Here is a 27,927-nt window from a genome sequence, read left to right as displayed (position 1 = left end):
ATGTGTTAAATTATAGCCATGGTATAAAAGTCATATTCAACTCGAGGCTCGATGCATTCTCTGGAAAATAATGCAACTCCTCCGAAGGTCAGTACCACTCCGCTAGCGCGTTGTGGAACACAACGCTCATTATTTTCCATTCATTAATTATCCGTTACATACTGTATATTTTGAATGAGTTAACCACCTTGCAATGTTTTGAAATGCGGGCTTTTATTTTTAAGGTTTTGTATTACCATAGAGAGGTGACATTATCGTTAGTGCTGCTAGCAACATAGTAGTGTACAGTAGTTGTCAGGGGAATGGCGTGTTGTCCGTCTCAAAACAAACGCCACGAAGATATTTGTGGCAGAAATGAGAGGTCGGACGCATATTATTATTTTTTTCAATGTTAATAGATGATCACTGCACCAAAAACCTTCGAATGTATAAATCGCACACCTTTTGATATGGCTCTTTTCCCTCTATTTTTGGAGGTACGCAGCACGGACTGCTGAAACCGCAACATAAACAAGAACCGTTGGATGCAGTCCTCCTGTAAGTGTGATGTCTGTAGCTACCTAACGTTACTGTGAATTCAACCAAAGTACCACCAAGCTTCACGTTTCGTCGCTTATTGATTTATTTTACAGAAAATAATAACATTAACTAGCTAGTTGACAGGTACTGTAACGGAGAATGTGGGTTGTATGACTATGCAATGATGATGATTGAGTCTGGACAGTATGGATTGTGCACTCATGCGGTAACTTTTATGACTTAACGTAGCCTGCCAGAGAGAACTGACTGCATTATTTAACACGTCAATTGACGTCTTTCTCGGTACCAGGGTCAAAAAGGTACTCAGAACAACAAACCAGTGATAAGCTTATGGTCCATCATCATATCAGGTCAAAAATGATTGAACCACAGGACTGCGACGACAGTGATGAACATGATGAAGCCGTTCCATTACCAACCCTACCCCCTATGCCACGAGAGCGGGTCCCGTTGCAGAAGAGCAACGTGTGCTCCCGCTCTTACTTCATGGTGGTGATGGTCTTTTTCCATGTATACATCATCAATGTCATTGCGCTACTCCTCTACGTGCACTACAACAACAGCCCTGGAGACGTACTGGCCAGCCCGAACAGGGACGAGGCAAGCGGTGGAAGCAATCATCACAAGCCCCCCGAGTTCAATCAGCAACAGACAGATTCTGGCTTTCAGCAGGACATGTACCTTCCACGCCTAGAGGGCATAAGGGTGAGTTAATGCCTTGATCACACCGACAAGGTTTTACATTTTGGTACACCAGAAGTACATTCAAGTACAGTTGAAGTCCGAAGTTTATATACATGTAGGTTGGAGTCATTAAAACTCGTTTTTTAACCACTCCACAAATTTCTTGTTAGCAAACTATCCTTTTGGCAAGTCGGTTAGGACATCTACTTTGTCCATGACACAAGTAACTGTTCCAACAATTGTTTACAGACAGATTATTTCACTTATAATTCACTGTATCACAATTCCAGTGGGTCAGAAGTTTACATACACTAAGTTGACTGTGCTTTTAAACAGCTTGGAACATTCAAGAAAAAGATGTCATGGCTTTAGAAGCTTCTGATAGGCTAATTGACATAATTTGAGTCAATTGGAGGTGTACCTGTGGATGTATTTCAAGGCCTACCTTCAAACTCAGCGCCTCTTTGCTTGACATCATGGGAAAATAAAAGAAATCAGCCAAGACCTCAGAAAAAAAATGGTAGACCTCCACAAGTCTGGTTCATCCTTGGGAGCAATTTCCAAACGCCTGAAAGTACCACGTTCATTTGTACGAACAATAGTACGCAAGAAAAACATCATGGGACCACGCAGCCATCATACCGCTCAGGAAGGAGACGCCTTTCGTCTCCTAGAGATGAACGTACATTGGTGCGAAAAGTGCATCTCAGTCCCAGAACAACAGCAAAGGACCTTGTGAAGTTGCTGGAGGAAACAGGTACAAAAGTATCTATATCCACAGTAAAACGAATTCTATATCGACATAACCTGAAAGGCTGCTCAGCAAGGCGGAAAAAAGACAGACTACGGTTTGCAACTGCACATGGGGACAAATATCATACTTTTTGGAGAAATGTCCTCTGGTCTGATGAAGCAAAATAGAACTGTTTGGCCAAAATGACCATCGTTATGTTTGTAGGAAAAAGGGGGAGGCTTGTAAGCCGAAGAACACCATCCCACCCGTGAAGCACGGGGGTGGCAGCATCATGTTGTTGGGGTGCTTTGCTGCAGGAGGGACTGGTGCACTTCACAAAATAGATGGCATCATGTGGCAGGAAAAATTATGTGGATATATTGAAGCAACATCTCAAGACATCAGTCAGGAAGTTAAAGCTTGGTCGCAAATGGGTCTTCCAAGTGGACAATGACCCCGAAGCATACTTCCAAAGTTGTGGCAAAATGGCTTAAGGACAACAAAGTCAAGGTATTGGAGTGGCCATCACAAAGCCCTGACCTCAATCCCATAGAAAATTGGTGGGCAGAACTGATTAAGCGTGTGTGTGCAAGGAGGCCTACAAACCTGACCCAGTTACACCAGCTCTGTCAGGAGGAATGGGCCAAGATTCACCCAACTTATTGTGGGAAGCTTGTGGAAGTTTACCCGAAATGTTTAATCCAAGTTAAACAATTTAAAGGCAATGCTACCAAATACTAATTGAGTGTATGTAAACTTCTGACCCACTGGAAATGAGATGAACGAAATAAAAGCTGAAATAAATCATTCTCTTTACTATTATTCTGACATTTCACATTCTTAAAATAAAGTGGTGATCCTAACTGACTTAAGACAGGGAATTTTGACAAGGATTAAATGTCAGGAATTGTGAAATACATTTTAAACTCGTGTTTTTGGCTAAGGTGTATGAAAACTTCCGACTTCAACAGAATTGCATTGCAGAGGCAGCTGAGGTGCGTTCTGTGTGGTGCAGACGTTGGATTTATTGAACGTATGCGTCAAACTGTAGAAGAATACGGCTTGACAGAAATGGTAGCAGAAGGTGAATGTTGAACTTTTCTTGCACACAGATCCAGATGATGGTGTGTAATATTTTGCGAAATGACGCTATCGGTGTGATCAAGGCATAAGGATGCCTGTGAAGTTCTGTCTCTGTTTAGCCCAGAGCTTAACCTTACAGACAGTAGTAGTCTATACGGTTCAGCGGTGGGCTAGTGTCTGTTGTGCTTTGCTTCTATATGAATGGTGTGTTCCGTGCCATCTTGATGGTGTGAAGTTATAGTCAGTGTTATTTTTTCACAGGTGGGCCATGTCCAGAAGTTGTCACTGGTGCCAGGCAATGTGCATGAGATGCGGACCCTGAGTCTGAAGCCCCTGCTCTTTGGTGAGAGCACTCTCTACTAAACTTCTGCTCTGCATTGCACCCCTCTGCACCATGTTAGTGGCTGATGCTGTCATTGCTCTCCAAGGTTCTGTGTTTACATTGTGTATGAAGTCTAATGTGTGTGTGTGTGTGTGTGTGTGTGTGCGCGCGAGTGTGCATTCATACGTGTGTCTGTGTTTGTGTAAGTGTGTGCGTGCGTGCACTCATACGTGTGTTTGGGTGCGTGCATGCGTTCAAACGGGTGTTTATGGTGTGTCTCTCTCTCCAGAGATCCCAGGGTTCCTGTCTGAAGAGGAGTGTCGTGTGGTGGTGCAGCTGGCCGAGCTGAAGGGCCTGATGGAGAGCCAGGTGATGGTGCCTGAGGGACAGGAGGAGCTGACGGAGCAGCTCAACCTCAGCCCTGAGGAGATCTTCAACCTGCTAGACCTCAACCAGGACGGACAGCTACAACTCCAGGAGGTGTGTGGGTGGGCAAACGAGGATGTGTGTCTGTGAGCAGCATGAAGTAAGTAAGTAGTCAGTCTTGCATACGTGCGAGCCTGAACGGCTCATAGGAGCAGGAGCCTATATCCTGTTTCTGTAGCGTGAGGTTGTTTGATGTAGTACACCCCCTGGACAGGACGCTAGTCTATCGTAGGGCCTCAACCCCAATTTATCTCTTTAACACTAGAACCACTAAAGCAGTCATTTTGACTGCTCATGAATAAAAATATATATTACTCTGTCATTTTTAAAGTCATTCCCCCCTTCGTCTTTGACTTTTCCTAAATAAGTCTATATAACACACTGCCATTGTTAAAATCTTAAAATCACAAATGGAACTGGAGTTATAACCAGTTTTAGGAGTGCATGTCATTTAAAAAAAAATATTTTCCCCCGTTGCCTCCTTCTCCTGACAGTATATCCTGCTCTGCTCCATCTCCCGACAGTGGAAGGTGCCGTGCCCAGTTGATAATCACCTCGATAATTGCCTCGGAACTGAACCTAAACTATACCGAAACGAATTTCACACAAACAACAGATTACATTTATGAAGTAAAGTATGATGGGGGAGTGAGGGGAAGCGAACAATGCATGACTATGTACCGTAAATTCCGGACTATAAGCCGCAACTTTTTTCCCAGGCTTTGAACCTCGCGGCTTAAACAATGACGCGGCTTATATATGGATTTTTCCCGCTTTAAATTTTTTTTTCTCCAAAAAAACACATTCTGTGACGTGCTCAGTTTTTTGCCGGCATGAAGCTTTCATTAGACCAATGAAATTGCCAAACGGGTTAAGGTCAAACAACTTTTTTGTTTACTGTTTAGATTAAATCGAGCGCTCTCAAACTTCCCATCATTCTGATTACGGTAGTCATTTTGTCACCCTCATCATGGCAAAGACACGGAGAAATGCGTATGATGCAGCTTTCAAGTTGAAGGCGATTGATCTGGCTGTTGGAAAAGGAAATAGAGCTGCTGCACCAGAGCTTGGTCTTAATGAGTCGATGATAAGACGTTGGAAACAGCAGCGTGAGGAATTGACTCAGTGCAAAAAGACAACTAAAGCTTACTGCAAATTTTTTATTTTTTGTTACAAGCCGTGTTTCGTTAAAGCCTATTTATTTTTGTTACAAGCCGTGTTTCGTTAAAGCCTGTGTAAAGTTCATTTGTTTCAATTTACCGGTAGGCACCTGCGGCTTATAGACATGTGCAGCTTATTTATGTTCAAAATAATATTTATTTTTAAATTCAGTGGGTGCGGCTTGTATTCAGGTGCACTTAATAGTCCGGAAATTACGGTAATCACCAATTGTGAATGAAGAACAGGGCGGGCCATTCTATTGTATTGGTATATTCCAATTAGAGGTCGACCGATTATGATTTTTCACCGCCGATGCCGATTATTGGAGGACCAACCCGATTAATCGGCCGATTTTATATATATATATATTGTAATAATGACAATTACAACAATACTGAATGAACAATGAACCCTTTTATTTTAACTTAATATAATACATAAATAAAATCTATTTAGTCTCAAATAAATAATGAAACATGTTCAATTTGGTTTAAATAATGCAAAAACACAGTGTTGGAGAAGAAAGTAATTAAGCTAATGTATAAGTTCCTTGCTCAGAACATGAGAACATATGAAAGCTGGTGGTTCAATATTCCCAGTTAAGAAGTTTTAGGTTGTAGTTATTATAGGAATTATAACGCGTCGACTATTTCTATACCATTTGTATTTCATATACCTTTGACTATTGGATGTTCTTATAGGCACTTTAGTATTGCCAGCCTAATCTCGGGAGTTGATAGGCTTGAAGTCATAAACAGCATTCAAGCATTGCTAAGAGCTGCTCGCAAACGCAGTAAAGTGCTGTTAGAATAAATGCTTACGAGCCTGCTGCTGCCTACCACTGCTCAGTCAGACTGCTCTATCAAATATCAAATCATAGACTTAATTATAATAAACACACAGAAATACGAGCCTTTGGTCATCAATATGGTCAAATCCAGAAACTATCATTTCGAAAAAACAAAACATTTATTCTTTCAGTGAAATACGGAACCATTCCATGGCAACCCTAAGCCTAAATATTGCTGTTACATTGCACAACCTTCAATGTTATGTCATAATTATGTCAAATTCTGGCAAGTGAATTATTTATTTATTTATTTATTTTTATTTATTTATTTCACCTTTATTTAACCAGGTAGGCAAGTTGAGAACAAGTTCTCATTTACAATTGCGACCTGGCCAAGATAAAGCAAAGCAGTTCGACAACATACAAAAACACAGAGTTACACATGGAGTAAAACAACATACAATCAATGATGCAGTAGAATAATTTTTTTTTTTAAATAAGACTATATACAATGTGAGCAAATGATGTGAGATAAGGGAGGTAAAGGCAAAAAAATGCCATGGTGGCAAAGTAAATAAAGTATAGCAAGAAAAACACTGGAATGGTAGATTTGTAGTTTGAAGAAAGTTCAGAGATAAAATATAAATAATATGGTGCAAAGGAGCAAAATAAATAAAATAAATAAATACAGTAGGGGAAGAGGTAGTAGTTTGGGCTAAATTATAGATGGGCTATGTACAGGTGCAGTGATCTGTGAGCTGCTCTGACAGCTGGTGCTTAAAGCTAGTGAGGGAGATAAGTGTTTCCAGTTTCAGAGATTTTTGTAGTTCGTTCCAGTCATTGGCAGCAGAGAACTGGAAGGAGAGACGACCAAAGGAGGAGTTGGCTTTAGGGGTGACCAGAGAGATATACCTGCTGGAGCGCGTGCTACAGGTGGGTGCTGCTATGGTGACCAGTGAGCGGAGATAAGGGGGGACTTTACCTAGCAGGGTCTTGTAGATGACCTGGAGCCAATGTGTTTGGCGACGATTATGAAGCGAAGGCCAGCCAACGAGAGCGTACAGGTCGCAGTGGTGGGTAGTATATGGGGCTTTGGTGACAAAACGGATGGCACTGTGATAGACTGCATCCAGCTTGTTGAGTAGGGTATTGGAAGCTATTTTGTAAATGACATCGCCGAAGTCGAGGATTGGTAGGATGGTCAGTTTTACGAGGGTATGTTTGGCAGCATGAGTGAAGGATGCTTTGTTGCGAAATAGGAAGCCAATTCGAGATTTCACTTTGGATTGGAGATGATTGATGTGAGTCTGGAAGGAGAGTTTACAGTCTAACCAGACACCTAGGTATTTGTAGTTGTCCACAAATTCTAAGTTAGAACCGTCCAGAGAAGTGATGCTAGACAGGCGGGCAGGTGCAGGCAGCGATCGGTTGAAGAGCATGCATTTAGTTTTACTTGTGTTTAGGAGCAGTTGGAGACCACGGAAGGAGAGTTGAATGGCATTGAAGCTCGTCTGGAGGGTTGTTAACACAGTGTCCAAAGAAGGGCCAGAAGTGTACAGAATGGTGTCGTCTACGTAGAGGTGGATCAGAGATTCACCAGCAGCAAGAGCGACATCATTTATGTATACAGAGAAAAGAGTTGGCCCAAGAATTGAACCCTGTGGTACCCCCATAGAGACTGCCAGAGGTCCAGACAGTAGGCCCTCCGATTTGACACACTGAACTCTGTTAGAGAAGTAGTTGGTGAACCAGGCGACGCAATCGTTTGAGAAACCAAGGCTACTGAGTCTGCCGATGAGGATGTGGTGATTAACAGAGTCAAAAGCTTTGGCCAGGTCAATGAATACGGCAGCACAGTATTGTTTCTTATCGATGGCGGTAACGATGTCGTTTAGGACCTTGAGCGTGGCTGAGGTGCACCCATGACCAGCTCTGAAACCAGATTGCATAGCGGAGAGGGTGCGGTGGGATTCGAAATGGTCGGTAATCTGTTTGTTGACTTGGCTTTCGAAGACCTTAGAAAGGCAGGGTAGGATGGATATAGGTCCGTAGCAATTTGGGTCAAGAGTGTCACCTCCTTTGAAGAGGGGGATGACAGCAGCTGCTTTCCAATCTATGGGAATCTCAGACGACACGAAAGAGAGGTTGAACAGGCTAGTAATAGGGGTTGCAATAATTTCGGCAGATAATTTTAGAAAGAAAGGGTCCAGATTGTCAAGCCCAGCTGATTTGTAGGGGTCCAGATTTTGCAGCTCTTTCAGAACATCAGCTGAATGGATTTGGGAGAAGGAGAAATGGGGGAGGCTTGGGCGAGTAGCTGTGGGGGGGTGCAGTGCTGTTGAATGCAGTAGGGGTAGTTAGGTGGAAAGCATGGCCAGCCGTAGAAAAATGCTTATTGAAATTCTCAATTATAGTGGGCTTATCGGTGGTGACAGAGTTTCCTATCCTCAGTGCAGTGGGCAGTTGGGAGGAGGTGTTCTTATTCTCCATGGACTTTACAATGTCCCAGAACTTTTTAGAGTTGGAGTTGCACGAAGCGAATTTCTGTTTGAAAAAGTTAGCCTTGGCGTTTCTAACTGCCTGTGTGTATTGGTTTCTAACTTCCCTAAAAAGTTGCATATCGCGGGGGCAGTTCGATGCTAATGCAGAACGCCACAGGATATTTTTGTGTTGGTTAAGGGCAGTCAGGTCTGGGGAGAACCAAGGGCTATATCTGTTCCTGGTTCTAAATTTCTTGAAAGGGGCATGCTTATTTAAGATGGAGAGGAAGGCATTTAAAAAAAATAACCAGGCATCCTCTACTGACGGGATGAGGTCAATATCCTTCCAGGATACCAGGGCCAGGTCGATTAGAAAGGCTTGCTCGTTGAAATGTTTCAGGGAGCGTTTGACAGTGATGAGTGGAGGTCGTTTGACCGCTGACCCATTACGGGTGCAGGCAATGAGGCAGTGATCGCTGAGATCTTGGTTGAAAACAGCAGAGGTGTATTTAGAGGGCACGTTGGTTAGGATGATATCTATGAGGGTGCCAGTGTTTGCGGCTTTGGGGTTGTACCTGGTGGTCTTTTGGTCTTTGTTAGGAAGAAACACAGTTCGCAACAAGCCAGGTGGCCCAAAATGTTGCATATACCCTGACTCTGCTTGCACTGAACGCAAGAGAAGTGACATAATTTCCCTAATTAATATTGCCTGCTAACATGCATTTATTTTAACTAAATATGCAGGTTTAAAAAAATATACTTACATTTACATTTACATTTAAGTAATTTAGCAGACGCTCTTATCCAGAGCGACGTACAAAATGGTGCATTCACCTTATGATATCCAGTGGAACAACCACTTTACAATAGTGCATCTAAATCTTTTAAGGGGGGGGGTTAGAAGGATTACTTTATCCTATCCTAGGTATTCCTTAAAGAGGTGGGGTTTCAGGTGTCTCCGGAAGGTGGTGATTGACTCCGCTGTCCTGGCGTCGTGAGGGAGCTTGTTCCACCATTGGGGTGCCAGAGCAGCGAACAGTTTTGACTGGGCTGAGCGGGAACAGTGCTTCCTCAGAGGTAGGGGGGCCAGCAGGCCAGTGGTGGATGAACGCAGTGCCCTTGTTTGGGTGTAGGGCCTGATCAGAGCCTGAAGGTATGGAGGTGCCGTTCCCTTCACAGCTCCGTAGGCAATCACCATGGTCTTGTAGCGGATGCGAGCTTCAACTGGAAGCCAGTGGAGAGAGCGGAGGAGCGGGGTGACGTGAGAGAACTTGGGAAGGTTGAACACCAGACGGGCTGCAGCGTTCTGGATGAGTTGTAGGGGTTTAATGGCACAGGCAGGGAGCCCAGCCAACAGCGAGTTGCAGTAATCCAGACGGGAGATGACAAGTGCCTGGATTAGGACCTGCGCCGCTTCCTGTGTGAGGCAGGGTCGTACTCTGCGAATGTTGTAGAGCATGGACCTACAGGATCGGGTCACCGCCTTGATGTTAGTGGAGAACGACAGGGTGTTGTCCAGGATCACGCCAAGGTTCTTAGCACTCTGGGAGGAGGACACAAGGGAGTTGTCAACCGTGATGGCGAGATCATGGAACGGGCAGTCCTTCCCCGGGAGGAAGAGCAGCTCCGTCTTGCCGAGGTTCAGCTTGAGCTGGTGATCCGTCATCCACACTGATATGTCTGACAGACATGCAGAGATGCGATTCGCCGCCTGGTTATCAGAAGGGGGAAAGGAGAAGATTAATTGTGTGTCGTCTGCATAGCAATGATAGGAGAGACCATGTGAGGATATGACAGAGCCAAGTGACTTGGTGTATAGCGAGAATAGGAGAGGGCCTAGAACAGAGCCCTGGGGGACACCAGTGGTGAGAGCGCATGGTGCGGAGACAGATTCTCGCCACGCCACCTGGTAGGAGCGACCTGTCAGGTAGGACGCAATCCAAGCGTGGGCGCGCCGGAGATGCCCAACTCGGAGAGGGTGGAGAGGAGGATCTGATGGTTCACAGTATCAAAGGCAGCAGATAGGTCTAGAAGGATGAGAGCAGAGGAGAGAGAGTTAGCTTTAGCAGTGCGGAGAGCCTCCGTGACACAGAGAAGAGCAGTCTCAGTTGAATGCCCAGTCTTGAAACCTGACTGATTAGGATCAAGAAGGTCATTCTGAGAGAGATAGCAGGAGAGCTGGCCAAGGACGGCACGTTCAAGAGTTTTGGAGAGAAAAGAAAGAAGGGATACTGGTCTGTAGTTGTTGACATCGGAGGGATCGAGTGTAGGTTTTTTTCAGAAGGGGTGCAATTCTCGCTCTCTTGAAGACGGAAGGGACGTAGCCAGCGGTCAAGGATGAGTTGATGAGCGAGGTGAGGAAGGGGAGAAGGTCTCCGGAAATGGTCTGGAGAAGAGAGGAGGGGATAGGGTCAAGTGGGCAGGTTGTTGGGCGGCCGGCCGTCACAAGATGCGAGATTTCATCTGGAGAGAGAGGGGAGAAAGAGGTCAAAGCACAGGGTAGGGCAGTGTGAGCAGGACCAGCGGTGTCGTTTGACTTAGCAAACGAGGATCGGATATCGTCAACCTTCTTTTCAAAATGGTTGACGAAGTCATCCGCAGAGAGGGAGGAGGGGGGGAGGGGGAGGAGGATTCAGGAGGGAGGAGAAGGTAGCAAAGAGCTTCCTAGGGTTAGAGGCAGATGCTTGGAATTTAGAGTGGTAGAAAGTGGCTTTAGCAGCAGAGACAGAAGAGGAGAATGTAGAGAGGAGTGAGTGAAAGGATGCCAGGTCCGCAGGGAGGCGAGTTTTCCTCCATTTCCGCTCGGCTGCCCGGAGCCTTGTTCTGTGAGCTCGTAGTGAGTCGTCGAGCCACGGAGCAGGAGGGGAGGACCGAGCCGGCCTGGAGGATAGGGGACAGAGAAAATCAAAGGATGCAGAAAGGGAGGAGAGGAGGGTTGAGGAGGCAGAATCAGGAGATAGGTTGGAGAAGGTTTGAGCAGAGGGAAGAGATGATAGGATGGAAGAGGAGAGAGTAGCGGGAGAGAGAGAGCGAAGATTGGGACTTCTGTGTATTGATTTTAAGAAAGGCATTGATGTTTATGGTTAGGTACATTTGTGCAACGGATGTGCTTTTTTTCACGAATGCGCTTTTGTTAATCATCACCCGTTTGGGTAGGCTGAAGTAGGCTGTGATTCGATGATAAATTAACAGGCACCGCATTGATTATATGCAACGCAGGACAAGCTAGTTAACCTAGTAATATCATCAGCCATGTGTAGTTAACTACTGATTATGTGAAGATTGATTGTTTTTTATAAGATAAGTTTAATGCTAGCTAGCAACTTACCTTGGCTCATTGCAGCCACAAGGTCCTTCTGACGCTGCACTCGCGTAACAGGTGGTCAGCCTGCCACACAGTTTCCTCGTGGATTGCAATGTAATCGGCCATAATTGGCATCCAAAAAGGCAGATTACCGATTGTTATGAAAACTTGAAATCGGCCTTAATTAATTGTCCATGCCGATTAATCGGTCGACCAGTACTTTCTTTGGAGAAACCATGTCACGGGATCGGTTTAGCGTTACCTCCGTTTTTTTTATGACAAAAAAACAAGAACGCAACACCTGGAAAACAGACATTCGCCATGGTATCCAACGTTTCGGAACTAGTTTGTACAGAACCGCATTACATGTTACAAACCAGGAGACGACATCGCTGTTGATTAACAATTGTCTGCACAACTCCCGGGGAGGAGACAGTGCCAGGTGGCCAGATGCACTAAGACCAGAATCCAAGACACCTGTGTTGCCTGCAAGCGACGTGTTTGTGCTAAGTGTGTCAAGCAAGTGAAAGTGGCGAAGATTTGTGTTGACTGTTAGGAAAAGCGATAACAACTGATGCCATTGCGAGAAGATGCACACCATGTGAGCAAGAGCTGACAATCATTTATTCTTTTTTTACTGCTGTCATATCCACACTTCTATTCATTATAATGCCATTTTTGCTGTTGTGCTGATTTTCACTATTTATCACGCACACTTGGCACTTATAATGCTGTTTAGGCTACTGATGTTTTCATCATTTGACCGCGCCTCTTGCTGATCGCGCTTCTTGGTGGTTGAGGTATTTTGATTTTGTCTTTATTGAAAGAAGCTGTTACTGTGTTCCAACACATGCTTTCCCATTCATTGTTGTAACAAAGGCACTCCACAAATAAAATTGAGCACTGAAATGTTTTTGTTTTTACATTAAAAGTAACACCTTACAGTAACATAAACTAATGAAAATGCTATTGTGTTAGAAAAAAAAGTATTATAATGTTACCTTATTTTTGCAATAGCGTATATGACATTTATTAATTATACTGTTAGTGTTGGAGTCAGAATGACTCCTCATTAGCTTGAAGGGGGGGTCCCTCGAGGCCCAGTTGTTCTCGTGTTAATGCTGAGTGCTAAGCAGAGACTCATCGGGTCCCATTTTTTAACAGTCTTTGGTGTGACTCAGCCAGGGAACGAAAACCAGAACCTTCCGCTCTCAGGGCGGACACTCTAACCACAAGGCCACTGAGTGGAGTGAACACACATCATTAATCATAGTGTGGTGGTACTGGGGCAGCAAATGTATCAGTTTATTTTGTTCCTTTATAATGGATCAATAAACATGTATTGTATTATCTTCTTTATGTGTGATTTATGCATGTTCCTGGGCCTTCTACAGATATTGACACATTCACGAGTGAGGGATGGGATCTGGCTGACACCAGAGAATCTGAAAGAGATCTATGCTGGACTGAAGGCTGACCCTGACGGTAACGGTAAGAGACTGTCATTCTCGGCACGGGCCTCTTTGATAGTTAGGCCCCTCTGTCTCTATGCATACAGAGCTAATCTTTTCAGGCTGCTCCTATTGGATATCTGTGTTTGTATGTGACCCACGTTGTGCCTGTAAGTGACATCTTTGTGTCTGTGTTAGGCTTGCTGAGCCTGGAGGAGTTCAGGCGTCTGGGCAGTGATGCGTTCCAGCGTTTCTTGCAGCAGCGCGGGGTGAAGAGCAGCCAGCTGGTCAGGAACAGCAGACACACCTGGCTGTACCAGGGACAGGGGGCACACCAGGTTCTCCGAGACCTCAAGAAGAGGTGAGGAGAACATCATTGTCAACTGTTGCCCTGGCCTCTTCACTGGCCCCTCTTTCTCTCTCTCTCTCCTGGCCCCCCTCTCTCTCTCTCCTGGCCCCCCTCTCTCTGTCTCTCTCTCCTGGCCCCTCTCTCTCTCTCTCTCTCTCTCTCTCTCTCTCTCTCTCTCTCTCTCTCTCTCTCTCTCTCCTGGCCCCTCTCTCTCTCTCTCTCTCTCTCTCTCCTGGCCCCTCTCTCTCTCTCTCTCTCTGGCCCCTCTCTCTCTCTCCTGGCCCCCTCTCTCTCTCCTGGCCCCCCTCCCTCTCTCTCTCTCCACTGGCCTCTCTCTCTCTCCACTGGTCTCTCTCTCTCCACTGGCCCCTCTCTCTCGCTCTCCACTGGCCTCTCTCTCTCCACTGGCCCCACTCTCAATACATACACACAAAATATCTAGCTCAAATAGGGGAGAAGCGTTGTGCCATGAGGTGTTGCTTTATCTGATAAAAACAGTGGCATAGAGGAATCCTTTCTCCAAATGTGGACAAAGCCAAGTATGTTCAAACACATTAATAAACGGTTGGAGTCAAACACCATGGCCAAGGTTATCAGAATCTGATGTTAAGGATTTTTGTCCCTCTTTCTCCCCCTCCCTTTGTCCTCCGTAGGGTGGCCCGTCTGACCCGGCTGCCCTCTGCGTTGGTGGACCTGAGTGAGCCCCTCCAGGTGGTACGTTATGAGCAGGGGGGCCACTACCACGCCCACCACGACAGCGGCCCTGTCTACCCTGAGACCGCCTGCACACACACGCGCCTCGCTGCCAACACCTCCACACCCTTCGAGACCTCCTGCAGGTGAGAGAGAGCTGTGTTGAGTCAGCCAGCGCCTTGTCCTTGGCCTTGTTTTGACAATGCTGTATCGGGGAGAGTCTGTATAGACACCCTTCAGATTAAAACGGTTAGATTGAGTGATAATGTAGTGTAACGTCTGTGTACTTTAGGTGGATGTGATAGACTGTGGTGGATGGCTTTGTAACTTAGCACATATCAATATATCAGGTAGTTTGTGACTAAGACTTACATTTCCATGGTGCGGATGTGTGTTCCAGTACGTGTCCGTATTAAATGTGTGTGTTGCACACCCAGGTACATCACTGTTCTCTTCTACCTGAACTCTGTTGAGGGGGGCGGGGAGACCGCGTTCCCTGTGGCAGACAACAGGACCTATGAGGAAGTGGTGCGTTATGGTCTCTGTGTGTGTGTGTGTTCTTATGTGTTTATATTAGGGCTGGGAATTGCCAGGGTCCTCACAATACGATATTATCACGATACTTACGTGCCGATACGATATGTATTGCAATTCTATTTGGATTGCGATCCGATACTTTGATTTTATTGCGATTCAACGTTCCAAACATATTGTTAACCATATGTCTGCTGCAGAGGGATGAGAGAGCATGAGAAAACACGTTTTGATCAGTCATGGAAATAAAAGTGCTGAAAATAAATTGGCTCCCTATTTAAAAAAGAAGATGGAGGACAAGCTATGAAGGAAAAATCCTGGAGTTTTAGTTCAGGTATAGCCAACTAGCGCAAAGATAATATTGCGATATTGTCAAAACAATACGATATATCGTTAACAAAATCTATATGTAATTGTAGAGATGTATCTATATTAAACATTTGTTTGTTTGTCGGTGTATAGGTATGTGTACCGATATGTTTTTCTCAACGGTATTAATGAGTGATTGTGTTTTCAGTCTCTGATCCAGAACAATGTGGATCTAATGGACACGAGGAAGAACTGTGATAGGAGCAACCTGAGGGTAAAGCCTACTAAAGGGACAGCCGTGTTCTGGTACAACTACCTTTCTGACGGACAAGGTACAGACTGTACACAGTACTCCCTCACACATACCACGCCCCTTCTATACTGAACAAAAAATATAAACGCAACATGTAAAGTGTTGGTCCTATGTTTCATGAGCTGAACTAAAAGATCCTAAAAATGTTCCATACGCACAAAAAGCTTATTTCTCTCAGATTTTGTTCACAAATTTGTGTCCATCTCTGTTAGTGAACATTTCTCATTTGCCAAGATAATCCATACACCTGACAGGTGTGGCATATCAGGAAGCTGATTAAACAGCATGATCATTACACAGGTGCACCTTGTGCTGGGGACAATAAAAGGCATCTCTAAAATCTGCAGTTTTGTCACAGCACAATGCCACAGATGTCTCAAGTTTTGAGGGGGCGCGCAATTGGCATGCTGACTGCAGGAATGTCCACCAGAGCTGTTGCCAAATAATATATAATGTTCATTTCTCTACCAAAAGCCACCTCCAACGTCGTTTTAGAGATTTTGGCAGTACATCCAACCGGCCTCACAACCGCAGACCACGTGTAACCATGCCAGGCCAGGACCTCCACATCCGGCTTCTTTACCTGCGGGATTGTCTGACACCAGGCACCCGGATAGCTTATAAAACTGAGGAGTATTTCTGTTTGTAATAAAGCTATTTTGTGGGGAAAAACTCACTCTGAATTCGCCCCTGCCCAGTCATGTGAAATCCATAGATTAAGGCTTAATGAATTTATTTAAATTGACTGATTTCCTTTTGACTGTAACTCAGTAAAATCATTGAAATTGTTGCATTCATATTTTAGTTCAGTTTATAAACACACTAATACAGCTTAATTACTGCCCCTCAGACAGGCTACTCAACTTATTGTGCACACATAGCAATTGACCCCATTTCATTCATTCACTGATGTTCAAGTCCTTATTTAAAAACTGAAGTCTGTTTAGTTTTGATGAAGGTTAGGCCCACTGTTGTAGAAACACATTCAAAGAGATTCCACCTACTAGTCCACATGGTAGTTATCAGTTCTGCTGTTATCAGAGCTGCTGTTGAATACACATACTGTACTTACTGCTCTCTGTTACACACAGGCTGGGTGGGGGAGCAGGATGAGTACTCTCTGCACGGCGGCTGTGTGGTCACCCGTGGCACTAAGTGGGTGGCCAATAACTGGATCAACATCGACCCAGACTACCAGCGCCAGGCTCGCTACCAGCAGCTGGTGTCACAGCAGGGGGAAGAGGACGAGGAAGAGGACGAGGAAGAGGGGGAGCAGCCTCAGTCTCAGCCCAGCCCTGAACAACTGCAAACTGCTGACTCCCATCAGGAACTGTAGCTGTACTGCTGTAGCCTAGAAACCGAAAAACAATGACCTCACCCTTAGGTCCACTAATTACACTAGTTCCAATCTCAGAAGAGTTATGGGTGGTCCAGACAATGTAGTTAGTGGGCCTAGACCTCCCCTACCCCTCTTCTTCAGCCTAAAGCTACCACAAAGATACCCCACTACCCACCTCCCCAACCTAACCTAACTTGACTCTGCCATGCTGTGCACAACCTCCCATGACGACACCTCTGCGGCCAGTACATAGAGAGATATTTGATATTCAGGGACTGTGGTCACTTTGGATTTATGCAACTGAGAAGGGGTCTAATGTTGTTGTTCAGATGTCCTTGTTTGTTCACTATTAGTTGTGTTTCCTCAGCTGAATTTATGCATACTTCCAAACTTTGTTTACATTATATACTTATGCACAATTTTACCTTCTGTGTGTCACAAAATATTCGTGTTACATTTTTTTGTGAGACTGACGCTCTGATACACACATTGCGGAGGGGTGGGGGTCGACCATGCTACTACTTGCATGTACGTACCTTCGTATGAGCTGTTAGGTTAGACTTTGTACAGGTTTTTAGTGTGTCATGATAAAGATGGCCATCGACGACTTTATAGACTGTCAGCTGTGATCCACGTTTTTCTTTAGCTTGGCGATGTCTGTCATCACCCAAAGACCCCCCCATCCATGTGATGAAGCATGTTAAATGTTATTTAAGTGTTGCGTAAATTTACTTCATTTATTTATTTGTTAGTTTGTTTATTTATTCTACATTCTTTATGTATATACAGTACCAGTCAAAAGTTTGGACACAGATACTCATTCAAGGGTTTTTCTTTATTTTGACTATTTTCTACATTGTAGAATAATAGTGAATACATCAAAACTATGAAATAACACATGGAATCATGTAGTAACCAAAAAAGTGTTAAACAAATCAAAATATATTTTAAATTCTTCAAAGTAGCCACCCTTTGCCTTGATGACAGCTTTGCACACTCTTGGCATTCTCTCAACCAGCTTCATGAGGTAGTCACCTGGAATGCATTTCAATTAGTTGTGTTCCGACAAGGTAGGGGTGGTATATAGAAGATAGCCCTATTTGGTAAAAGACCAAGTCCATATTATGGCAAGAACAGCTCAAAGAAGCAAAGAGAAACAACAATCTATCATTACTTTAAGACATGAAGGACATTATTTATTACTTATTTATTCCATATTTTTCACTTTCCACGTTGTGTTGTTCACCTTGTTTGGTATTTGTTTCAAAATGCACTGAATCCCTTTCCTCTGCTCTAAATAAAGTTTACTTTAGATTTTGAATTATAGAGAGTTATTTCTCTCATTTCATTGGAGTCACAGAGGAGCGAGTGAGGCCAATTGCCAAAGCTGTTCGTGACAACACTGTCACACCCATAAAAACTTTCAGGATTTTATTGAAATTTCATTAAATGTAAAGTATATAAATTAAGACTTTCCAACTGTTTAAAAATCCTAAATATATTAAATGATTAAGCTGTAAAACATTATCCTAAATATAACCCATAAACTAAGTGAATACCGTTGGTGTATAATATGAGGGTTTCAGCATATAATATCCTTACATTTTTTCCCACTTTTACTTATTTTACTCTGTCAATATGTGTTTTGGAGCCAAACTTGGTAGTTGTGAAAAAAGTCAAAAGTTGGAAGAGTTGCAGAGTTAATTGGAAATGAGGTCATTGTTGATTAGATGCTTTTTTTCATTAATTGGGCTGTTTTCTCTTGAATCATATGGTCTATCCACTAGAAACCTGTAGACAATATGAACACACAAAGATATTTAAAAAAAATACATTACATATATATGCATTTTAGAAAAGTTATGTAAATGTGAATTACCAGAGATTACCTGTTAAATACCAAAATTACCGAACATTTCGGAAACTTTGATAAATTATCAGTAGTTTTATAACCCTATGTTGGGGTTTAGTGTACCTTTCATTTTTTGTAGGGATTTATTTAATCATTAAGCATTTTATTGAAATGTTGATACATTGTAAGATTTCATACTGAACTTGCTGTAGGGAAAAATACATGATTTCATTATAATTACCATATATATATATATATATATATATATATATATATATATACACACAGTATATACCTGTATACTATATTCCCAATTGAAAGTCACTTTTCAAAAGGATAGGGGCCCGCCCCATAAAATAAAATATACAGAGACGTCAGACTTCAGTAAGGGTCCTCAGAGTTTGGTGCTGCACTGCATCTCCTGCAATGACATATTTACAGACATGGTTCATTTGTTCAAAGCAATATACAGTCTTCCATATTGTATCTTCTATTGAACTGTAGATGTGCACATCTCTCACCAGAGAATACTCATAGCTGGGCGTTGATGTTCCCTGGTGGCCAAGGCAGTGCAGCACAGCATCATGGACAGTAGCAAACAGACGTCCTTTAGTGATCGACTCCGAGAAGAACCCTCCCAGCTCTAACTGCTCTACCACAGACACTGGATTGAACAAGTAAGAGTTATTTACACGTCCTATTCAAACTAATGAGCTGTTCGTGTATTAGCTAAAGATAGTGGGGTTACTTACTCTGGCACCCAGCCATGTAGACAGTAACATCAATCTCACCAAAGTCGTGGAATATCTGTCAAAACGGGACAGGAGGATAAGCACTTCTGTACTTTTCCGCTTTTAACATCCTAAACTTTTTATCTCGACCTACCAAACCGTTGTCATCCTAATATTTTTATTTCATTGAGGGCGCCTACATTCCTGATTTTCTTCTCGCAATACAAGGCCATCTCTCGTATGTCATCATTTCCATGCCGTCATCATCACCCACTCACATTTCTCATGGTCTTGATGGCCACGGTGTCGATGAAGTTAGCCGTGGAGAGGTCTAGGATGATGGAGTGGATGTCCCAGGTCCACTTGCCCAGCGATCCCATGGAGACCTTATCCAGTTCCCGGCTCAGGGTATCCTCACTACTGGACCCCAGAGTGGTGGTGTCCCCGTCTTGCAGTTCCGACACTGCCCCCAGGGTGGCACAGTCTGGGTCTTTACTGCCCTTCAGGTACTCCCAGCTGCATTGGTCATCGGGCGTGCGGGGCGTTGTTGGCATGACGAACACGGTGCCGTTCTCGCGGCCGCACCAACCTCGTTGGCCGTCTCCCAGTGACTCCTCCCTGTCTCCATCTCCGCCCCCCGGTTCCTTCCATTGCCCCGCCGCCTCCTCTACGGAGAAAACCCCTGTCTTCTGCTCTGCGGCTCTCAGAGCATGCTTCTGCACAGTCCACACACAGACAACACGTTAGTTTACAACACATTTGTAAAACCCACCTTATGAAGACATAGAGAAAGAGCAGCACCATGGCTGTCTGTCAACTAAATAATGCATAGATTAGTTGAGATATGACGTAGATTTCTACTGTAGAAGTTCGTGCATGTCCAGAAGGATTCCTGAGTAGTTTGGAATTTGTCATTCAAATGTATATGAATGGTGGTTCGACAGTGTCTCACCTGTCTCTTGGCCTCCCTCCTAGCTCTCCTCTCAGCTCTCTTGTCTCTGCGTCTTTGCTTGGCCTCCTGTCTTCTCTTGTAAATGATCATCTTGCTGATATCAAGCCCACTCTAAGACACAGACACTCCATCTGTTATCGTCACGTCCAACACATGCTCCAAATATAGGCCTGCAGTCACGAAACACAAGGCCTGCGTCTCAAATGGCACCCTATTCCCTATACACTGAGTATACAAAACATGAAGAACACCTGCTCTTTCCATGTCATAGACTGACCAGGTGAATCCAGGTAAAAGCTATGATCCGTTATTGATGGCACTTGTTAAATCCACTTCAGTAAGTGCAGATGAAGGGGAGGAGACAGGTTAAAGAAGGATTTGTAAGCCTTGAGACATGCAGGGAAGCAACTTTCACTGGGGACATGTCCCCCCATATTCTGAAATTGCATTTTTGTCCCCCTCAGTTTTATCATTGGAATGTGTTACGAAACGTGGCAACAGTGTGCTTTAGGCGCATGCGGACTCCTCTGAGAGGTCGGGTAGGCTGTTTGGAGTGTTTATCCGACTGGATTAAAAAATATATATATTCTAAAATATATATCCACTTCTAAAACCAAAGTTGTGCCCCTGGAAACTGGATTGTGTATGTGTGCCTTTGAATGGGGAACGCTTTCGACATCCTGTAGAGCATGAGGTGCAAATGAGTATCACATGAAGTGCAAATGAGTGTCACTGTCAGAGTTGTATGGAAAAGGGCACCTTTCCTTTTAGAGCCTCCAGGTAGAGGTCAGCATTGGCGAAGTACACGGTGGCAGAGGAGTGGAAGATAGTGATGCCAGGGACCTCTCTCACCTGCCACACACACAAACAAACAAACAAATGACAAGGTTATGGTTACCCACTGACTGGGCCACCCCTACCTCTCTTCCTGCTGCCTCCCAAGGTCTACTGTCTCACCCATAGAAATAGAATGATTCTATTCTCTGGTCTCTCACCTCTCTGTGGGTCTCCATGTCCAAGTAGAGCTCTGTCCCTGGAACGTGTCCCAGAACTGAGTACTTCGGGCTGGAAGAGAGGACAGCAGGGTTGGCTCACCACCAGAGCACTCCAGTTCTCAGTCAGAGCTACTGTATAACTATTAAATGGATGCCGTTTTTGTTGTTCTGAATTCTTTATCAAATGTTGGTTTTTGGCTTCCACTTTTTTAATCAATCACTGACTTTGGCCTGAAAGATCTGTTTAAAAGTGCCAAGAATGAATTGCCACCTGGCACCTGTTGATGCTGAGCTTTTTGATTTGTTTGTAAAACACAGCCACATGAAAACTATGCAGTGTTGAAGAAGTGGAAGAGCAGTCTTACAGCTGGGTCCTGAAGATAACAGTGAGCACAGCGAAGGTGATGGAGGCACCAAGGCCCATGTCCAGGTTGAACAGCAGTGTGGATACCCAGGTCACCAGCCACACCACCTGGGAACAGGGCCATTCTTATGTACTACTTATGAATGGGTTATGTATGGGTTATGAACGTGTGATGACGCCCTTATGTAGATATCCTGCAAACAAAGCGTCACTGTGTTTTTCAATTATATTCAACTATATCGAATATTCGCAACAAGAGAAGACGCGTGTAATGTGTATCAGGAAGTTCATTTCTCCTCTCACCAGGTCAACTTTGCTGCTCCTCCACAGAGTGATGATGTCATAGTACTGCTTGAACATGCCCTTCAGGTTCACAAAGACGATGGCTGCAAGCACTGCCTGAAACGCCAACAAACGTAAGAGTGGCTACAACCAGTATAGAACGCACATGCACTTTCAAAACCTCATACTTCACCCGCAAAAACACTTGAATAGACTAACTCATATAAACGATGTAGAAAGAATACATACAAACAGCATTCTGTCTCCTATCACACTCTCCCACATACACATACAGTACATAGCTGAAGTAGAGCCGTACCTTTGGCAGCTCCTGGAACAGAGGCCCGAGCTTCAGCACAGTCACCAACACAATCACAGCAGAGGCCATTCCAGCCATCTGGAGTAAAGACATTGGATATCACGCAATCAATGCATCTTTCATCGGTCACAAAACATACATTCATGCTGCTTTTACATGACCTTCGCACATTTGTTGTGTGTATGCATTTACATGCACGACTATAGCATTAATATAGCAAACACTATTCAGAATGGTGCACAGTAGGAGTCCCGCAGTGTTCCTCTCACCTGTGTCTTGCCTCCGGTACTCTCCTGGATCAGACTACGGGACATGGAGGAGCAGACAGCGTAGCACTGGAAGAATCCCCCCACAGCATTACTGAGGCCCAGCGCCACCAGCTCCTACAGCGGGGAAAGGGATGGAGAGGAGAAAGACAGGTGAAAAGGGGATAGGAGAGGATGGACGAGGTGAGTGTGTGTATAGTGAGTGTAACAGACAGAGGTTTGTTTGGACTGTATTGCAGAGCCGGTTCAGTTACGATGGCCTATGAGGCGCGACAAGATCAAATGAATTCATGGGAAGATGGTACAGCTTGTGTAGATTGTGAGGGATTCAGTTGCTTTGATGGTGTTGGAACAATGTACGATAAGGGGGACTGTCTCACCTGGTTGCTGTCCACCTTGTAGCCATGTTTTAGTGCAAACGTCTTCCCAAGAGAGATGGAGATGGCATAGCCCACAATAGCCAAGGCAAACGCATCCCCCATCACCTCTTCAAACAGGCTAGCATCAGGTAACCTGGGGGCAGCCAGGCTGAATAAAGCAGAGGATATTTAGGTCAGGGTAGTACCAGAGGTGTCAACCATGAACCAGCAGGGGTCGGTAATAAGAATTAACAACATATCAGCAAGAGAAGCGGTCAACAAGAAGAGGTCAAGATAAAGTCACGAGGATTACAACTTGACAGACAAACAAGGTATTAATAATTATTACATGTTTCTCTGTCTCTCACACCCGCACAAACACATATCCATCCCCCCCCCCCCACACACACACACACACACACACACAGTTGAGTAAAAATAAAACACTTTAAATACTCACCCGCTGGGAATTTCCCCCACTACTGAGATTGTGTAGTTGTCGTTTAGGTGGGTGTAGGACGATATCACCGTTGCTGCCACAATCTTTATCAAAATAGAAACACATTCTTTTCAATTCAACTTAGTCACAATCTTTCTCCAAATAGAAACACATTCTTTCCAATTCAACTTAGTCACAATCTTTATCCAAATAGAAACACATTCTTTCCAATTAAACTTAGTCAGAATCTTCCCAATACAACTGGACAAATAATGGGAATGTTGCCAGGAAAACATCACGTCAATGATTTAGTGAACATACTGTAGGCTAGGTGAATCAGAAGCCAGAAGTGTGCCTAATCATTAGTTATGAATCCCCTGTTTCTGCTGTGTATGACACTAATACAGTACATTGGAATGGTCCCATATAGTTGACTCAGCTCTTGTGTTTCAGACTAGGGCCATTGTTCTACATTTCTGATTTTCTATGCAGGAGCCAAAACTTGTCAACACAAACTAGACTCGACAGAAGAAAGAAATCTCTGACATACCCAAAACGAATATAACCAATGTCAAATATTTGAAGTTCAAATGTATCTTTGACCAACCAAATAGAAAAAGAAAAAATACATTTTTGTAGAGAAACATAAGGAAGAGACTGACAGCGACAGGGGATGTAGATCAACAAGACGGTGAGACAGTGGACAGAGTATCTTAGTAACTGACCATGATGAGCTCCACTGGGATGGGCACGGGCAGTTTGGCGCTGATGAAAGAGTTGATTTCCTTGGCTGCGATGAGAAACACCATGGATACACCACTGACCACCAGTGTGGGGAGATGGGTCTGAGGTAGCTTGGAGCACACCTCCACCAGCGTCTGTGGACAAGAGTTACACCAATAGTATATGAGTTCAGGGTTTTGTGCTGGGGTTGAGTTAAAGTGTCAGTTGAGTTAAAGTGTCAGCTGAGTTATAGTGTCAGCTGAGTTATAGTGTCAGCTGAGTTATAGTGTCAGTTGTGTTAAAGTGTCAGTTGAGTTAGTTATAGTGTCAGTTGAGTTAAAGTGTCAGTTGAGTTAGTTATAGTGTCAGTTGAGTTAGTTATAGTGTCAGTTGAGTTAGTTAAAGTGTCAGTTGAGTTAAAGTGTCAGCTGAGTTATAGTGTCAGTTGTGTTAAAGTGTCAGTTGAGTTAGTTAAAGTGTCAGTTGAGTTAGTTATAGTGTCAGTTGAGTTAGTTATGGTGTCAGTTGAGTTAGTTATAGTGTCAGTTGAGTTAGTTAAAGTGTCAGTTGAGTTAGTTAAAGTGTCAGTTGAGTTATAGTGTCAGTTGAGTTATAGTGTCAGTTGAGTTATAGTGTAAGTTGAGTTACAGTGTCAGTTGAGTTACAGTGTCAGTTGAGTTATAGTGTCAGTTGAGTTATAGTGTCACACACACACACATGGTACTCACATACACTAGTGATAGGGGCCCACTAAAGCGTGTGGTGGACAGCCCAAAGAGCTGTGCGATCACAGCAACCACAGCGTGAGCAGAAGCTGCTGTTGTGTAGGCTCGCACCAGTGGCTCCGACAGGTAGGTACCCACAAACCCAAACTTCACAAGTCCCAGCACCACCTACAAGTGGAAGCATGACCATTCGAACACAACATATTCCTACTGTCAGTCAAAGCAAGGATAAATTAGCTACGAATGCCTGATTTGTGCTATGTGTCATAGGTCTTGAATTGTATTGACTGGACTGAAGTGTAGTGTAGCATATTGTATTATCTTGTGTTATGTTGTATTGGATTGCATTGGATTAAAGCGTGGTCTAGCATATTGTGTTGTCTTGTGTTATGTTGTATTGTATTGTATCATTTTTTTCCAGTAGCAGCTAACTGTTCTATTCTTTTAATGACCTGGATGAGTCCTCCTAGGACGGTGGTAGCAGCAGCGACCTGCACCCTGTAGGAGTCCCTGGCAGTGATGTTCACCTCAGTCAGGTTAGTCCCATTCAGCATGACCAGGAAGTTCCTGTCTGGAGCCAACCTCTCTGTCACACTTCCAACCATGATACTGAGCACTGCAAACGTACCTGCACACAAACACAACATAACGACATCTGTGTATGTACATTTGTATGCACAAAAACAATTGGACTGACTGGGAGTGTTGTTAACCCTATTCCTTATCAACCACTGGTAATACGGTCACCGTAACAGCCCTAGTGTTAACCCTATTCCTTATCAACCAATCACATATTACATATTTCTGTCCACTTACCTATGGAAATATGTCTGGACGTCCCAAAGAAGAAGTAGACCAATGCAGGGTAGAGGGATGTGTATAGCCCAAACACTGGGGGCAAGGAGGCCAGCAATGCATATGCCATACCTGCAGAGAGTATCGAGAATTCTAGTTAAAACAGCCTCACTAGCCAATAAATCATTCAACTATTATTTTCCACTGGGTCTGTACATGTTCTGTACATGAAGTGTAGGTTGTTCACATTACGATCATTGAAATGCATGTTGTTTTTGAGGATAATAGTGTTTTTGTGATAAACCCATGGGTTTGTGGTCTTACTGTACCTTGTGGCAAGTGCATGATGCCCACACTGATACCAGAGATGAGGTCTGGCATGCCATAGTCCCAGATAGAGTAGCGGGGCAGCCAGTAGAGTACAGGCAGACAGCCCACCACACTACGCTTCAGCCTGGGTACAGTACATCTGGGAAAGGGGGGCAGGGGGTGACAGACAAAAGAGGGATAGGGTCAGGGTTGAGGCTAGGGTTAAACCGGGATGTGGACGTTAAATTAGGGTTGGGGTTAAGGTTAGGGTTGGGGTTAAGGTTAGGGTTGGGGTTAGGGTTGGGGTTAGGGTTGGGGTTAAGGTTAGGGTTGGGGTTAAGGTTAGGGTTGGGGTTAGGGTTGGGGTTAAGGTTAGGGTTGGGGTTAAGGTTAGGGTTGGGGTTGGGTTGGGGTTAAGGTTAGGGTTAAGGTTAGGGTTGGGGTTAAGGTTAGGGTTGGGGTTAGGGTTAAGGTTGAACCGGGGGGGTAGTGGAGCGGGCTTGAGCGCTTCAAGTTCCTCGGTGGCCATATGACTAAGGACCTATCATGGTCCAAACACACCAACACAGTCGTGAAGAGGGCACGACAATGCCTCTTCCCCCTCATGAGGCTGAAATGATTTGGCATGAGCCCTCAGATCCTCAAAAAGTTATATAGCTGCACCATTGAGAGCATTTTGATCGGCTGCGTCACCGCTTGGAATGGCAACTGCTTGGCATCTGACCATAAAGCGCTACAGAGGGTAGTGCGTACGGCCCTGTACATCACTGGGGCTGAGCACCCTGCCTCTATACCAGGCGATGTCAGAGGAAGGCCCTAAAAATTGTCAAAGGCTCCAGCCACCCAAGTCATAGACTGTTCTCTCTGCTACCGTATGGCAAGCGGTGCCGGAGCGCCAAGACTGGGACCAAAAGCCTCCTGAACAGCTTCTACCCCCAAGCAATAAGACTGCTGAACAGTTAATCAAATGACCACCCTGACTATTTGCATTGACCCATTTTTTATTTGCACCAACTCTCTTGCACCGGCTCTATGTACACTCACTACCCACACATACTACACTGACACTCCAACACACACATACACACACTACATACGCTCACACACATGTATATTGACACACACACTCACACATACACACTTTCACACACGCTGATGCTACTCTGTTTATTATCTATCCTGATTGCCTAGTCACTTTTACCCATACCTACATGTACATATTACCTCATCTGCCTCATAGCGTTGCACATTGACTCTGTACAGGCACTACTTGTATATAGTCTCGTTATTGTTATTTTATTCTGTTACTATTTCCTTTATTTTTTGCAAATGCATTTTTAACTGCATTGTTGGGAAAGGGCTCGTAAGTAAGCATTTCACAGTAAAGTCTACACCTGTTGTGTTCGGCGCATGTGACAAATATTAGATTTTATTTTAATACGAACCTGGAGTTAGGTTCACGTGGGTCTAAGCCTACTGCTTAAATCCTTCCATAAAATATTTACCACATCTATTTGCAATAAATCAGAAACTCTCACACACACACACACCATCTGTGCCTTACCTGAAGGACTCTTTTAGCTGCTTGGTCAGGGAAGGGTGAATGTCAGAGTAGTCCATTCTCTGAGCCAGCTCCTCCAGTCTCTGCTCATCCAGTACATCCCTCTCCACTCTGTACCCCCTAGCCTTCCGGCCCATACCCATACCACCTCGTCCAATATGTCCTTAACTGTATATAAGAAGCAGGTTGGGCTATTTCGTCCTCCCTGTGTAAGCTGCATGAAGTGCCTGTCAGTCCCCCTTTTGTACAATATGACAGGTGAAAGGGAAGTTTTTTCCAAACACCGAATAAAACAGGTTAACTAAAAAGTTAACTTTTTCACCCAAAGCACGTTGGGCGTTACCATTGACTGAGGTTCTATCACTATCAGAGATAAGGGTACATTCAATAAATCATCCTTTATATGTGTGTGTCTGTGTGGAGGGGGGTCAGGGGTTGATTGTGTGTAGGGCATAGCCTATAATGGCTAACTAGGAGACATTTTTCCACCTCATATTTGGTCATTCAAGGTCATCAAGAGCCCCATTTCAGAATGTCCGGATTGCACTCTGGTCATAGGAAGGAGGTGTTTCCACCAGATTCCTTCCACTGCAAAAGTGATGCTAATGAACCATGACAACACCAGGCAGCCTGTAGCTGATGGCATACTAGTCCTGTCATCTATTACAGCCAGATTTGGTACAGTGGGAAGATAGACAAACACAGGATATGGAAAAAGCAACATCAGGGAAATTATTATTGACT

General features: G+C 44.3%; 2 protein-coding genes across 5 annotated transcripts; one reads left to right on the top strand and one right to left on the bottom strand.

Annotated features, from left to right (window-relative positions):
- Positions 1–41: 41 nt before the first annotated feature.
- On the top strand, positions 42–17,832 carry p4htmb (prolyl 4-hydroxylase, transmembrane b). 3 transcript variants are annotated; one of them, XM_045691557.1, is made up of 11 exons: positions 42–87; positions 477–537; positions 830–1,245; positions 3,302–3,383; positions 3,652–3,842; positions 12,918–13,014; positions 13,173–13,335; positions 13,977–14,162; positions 14,454–14,544; positions 15,068–15,191; positions 16,264–17,832. In XM_045691557.1, the coding sequence occupies exons 2-11, from the start codon at positions 525–527 to the stop codon at positions 16,506–16,508; spliced, it is 1,608 nt and encodes a 535-aa protein (XP_045547513.1). In that variant the 5' UTR covers positions 42–87; positions 477–524; the 3' UTR covers positions 16,509–17,832. The 3 variants fall into 3 exon arrangements, with proteins under 3 accessions (XP_045547513.1, XP_045547515.1, XP_045547514.1); XM_045691559.1 differs by having other exon boundaries at positions 63–87; positions 485–537; XM_045691558.1 differs by lacking the exon at positions 42–87 and having other exon boundaries at positions 98–537.
- A 140-nt stretch (positions 17,833–17,972) lies between these two features.
- slc26a6l1 (solute carrier family 26 member 6, like 1) lies at positions 17,973–27,555 on the bottom strand. 2 transcript variants are annotated; one of them, XM_014132723.2, is made up of 19 exons: positions 27,187–27,555; positions 25,643–25,782; positions 25,335–25,445; positions 24,971–25,146; positions 24,522–24,686; positions 23,796–23,948; positions 23,092–23,174; positions 22,653–22,800; positions 22,276–22,389; positions 22,007–22,084; positions 21,709–21,804; positions 21,407–21,513; positions 21,042–21,111; positions 20,806–20,898; positions 20,047–20,157; positions 19,373–19,810; positions 19,116–19,170; positions 18,885–19,027; positions 17,973–18,784 (listed from the first exon to the last, which is right to left on the bottom strand). In XM_014132723.2, exons 1-19 carry the CDS (start codon positions 27,324–27,326, stop codon positions 18,758–18,760), a joined length of 2,448 nt encoding a protein of 815 aa, XP_013988198.1. In that variant the 5' UTR covers positions 27,327–27,555; the 3' UTR covers positions 17,973–18,757. The 2 variants fall into 2 exon arrangements, with proteins under 2 accessions (XP_013988198.1, XP_045547512.1); XM_045691556.1 differs by lacking the exons at positions 19,373–19,810; positions 20,047–20,157.
- Positions 27,556–27,927: the final 372 nt, after the last annotated feature.

Source organism: Salmo salar, chromosome ssa12, assembly GCF_905237065.1.
Source record: "Salmo salar chromosome ssa12, Ssal_v3.1, whole genome shotgun sequence".
Classification (NCBI taxonomy): Eukaryota; Metazoa; Chordata; class Actinopteri; order Salmoniformes; family Salmonidae; genus Salmo; species Salmo salar.
The sequence above is the reverse complement of the archived record's forward strand: the minus strand, read 5'-3'. Positions and strand labels throughout refer to the sequence as shown.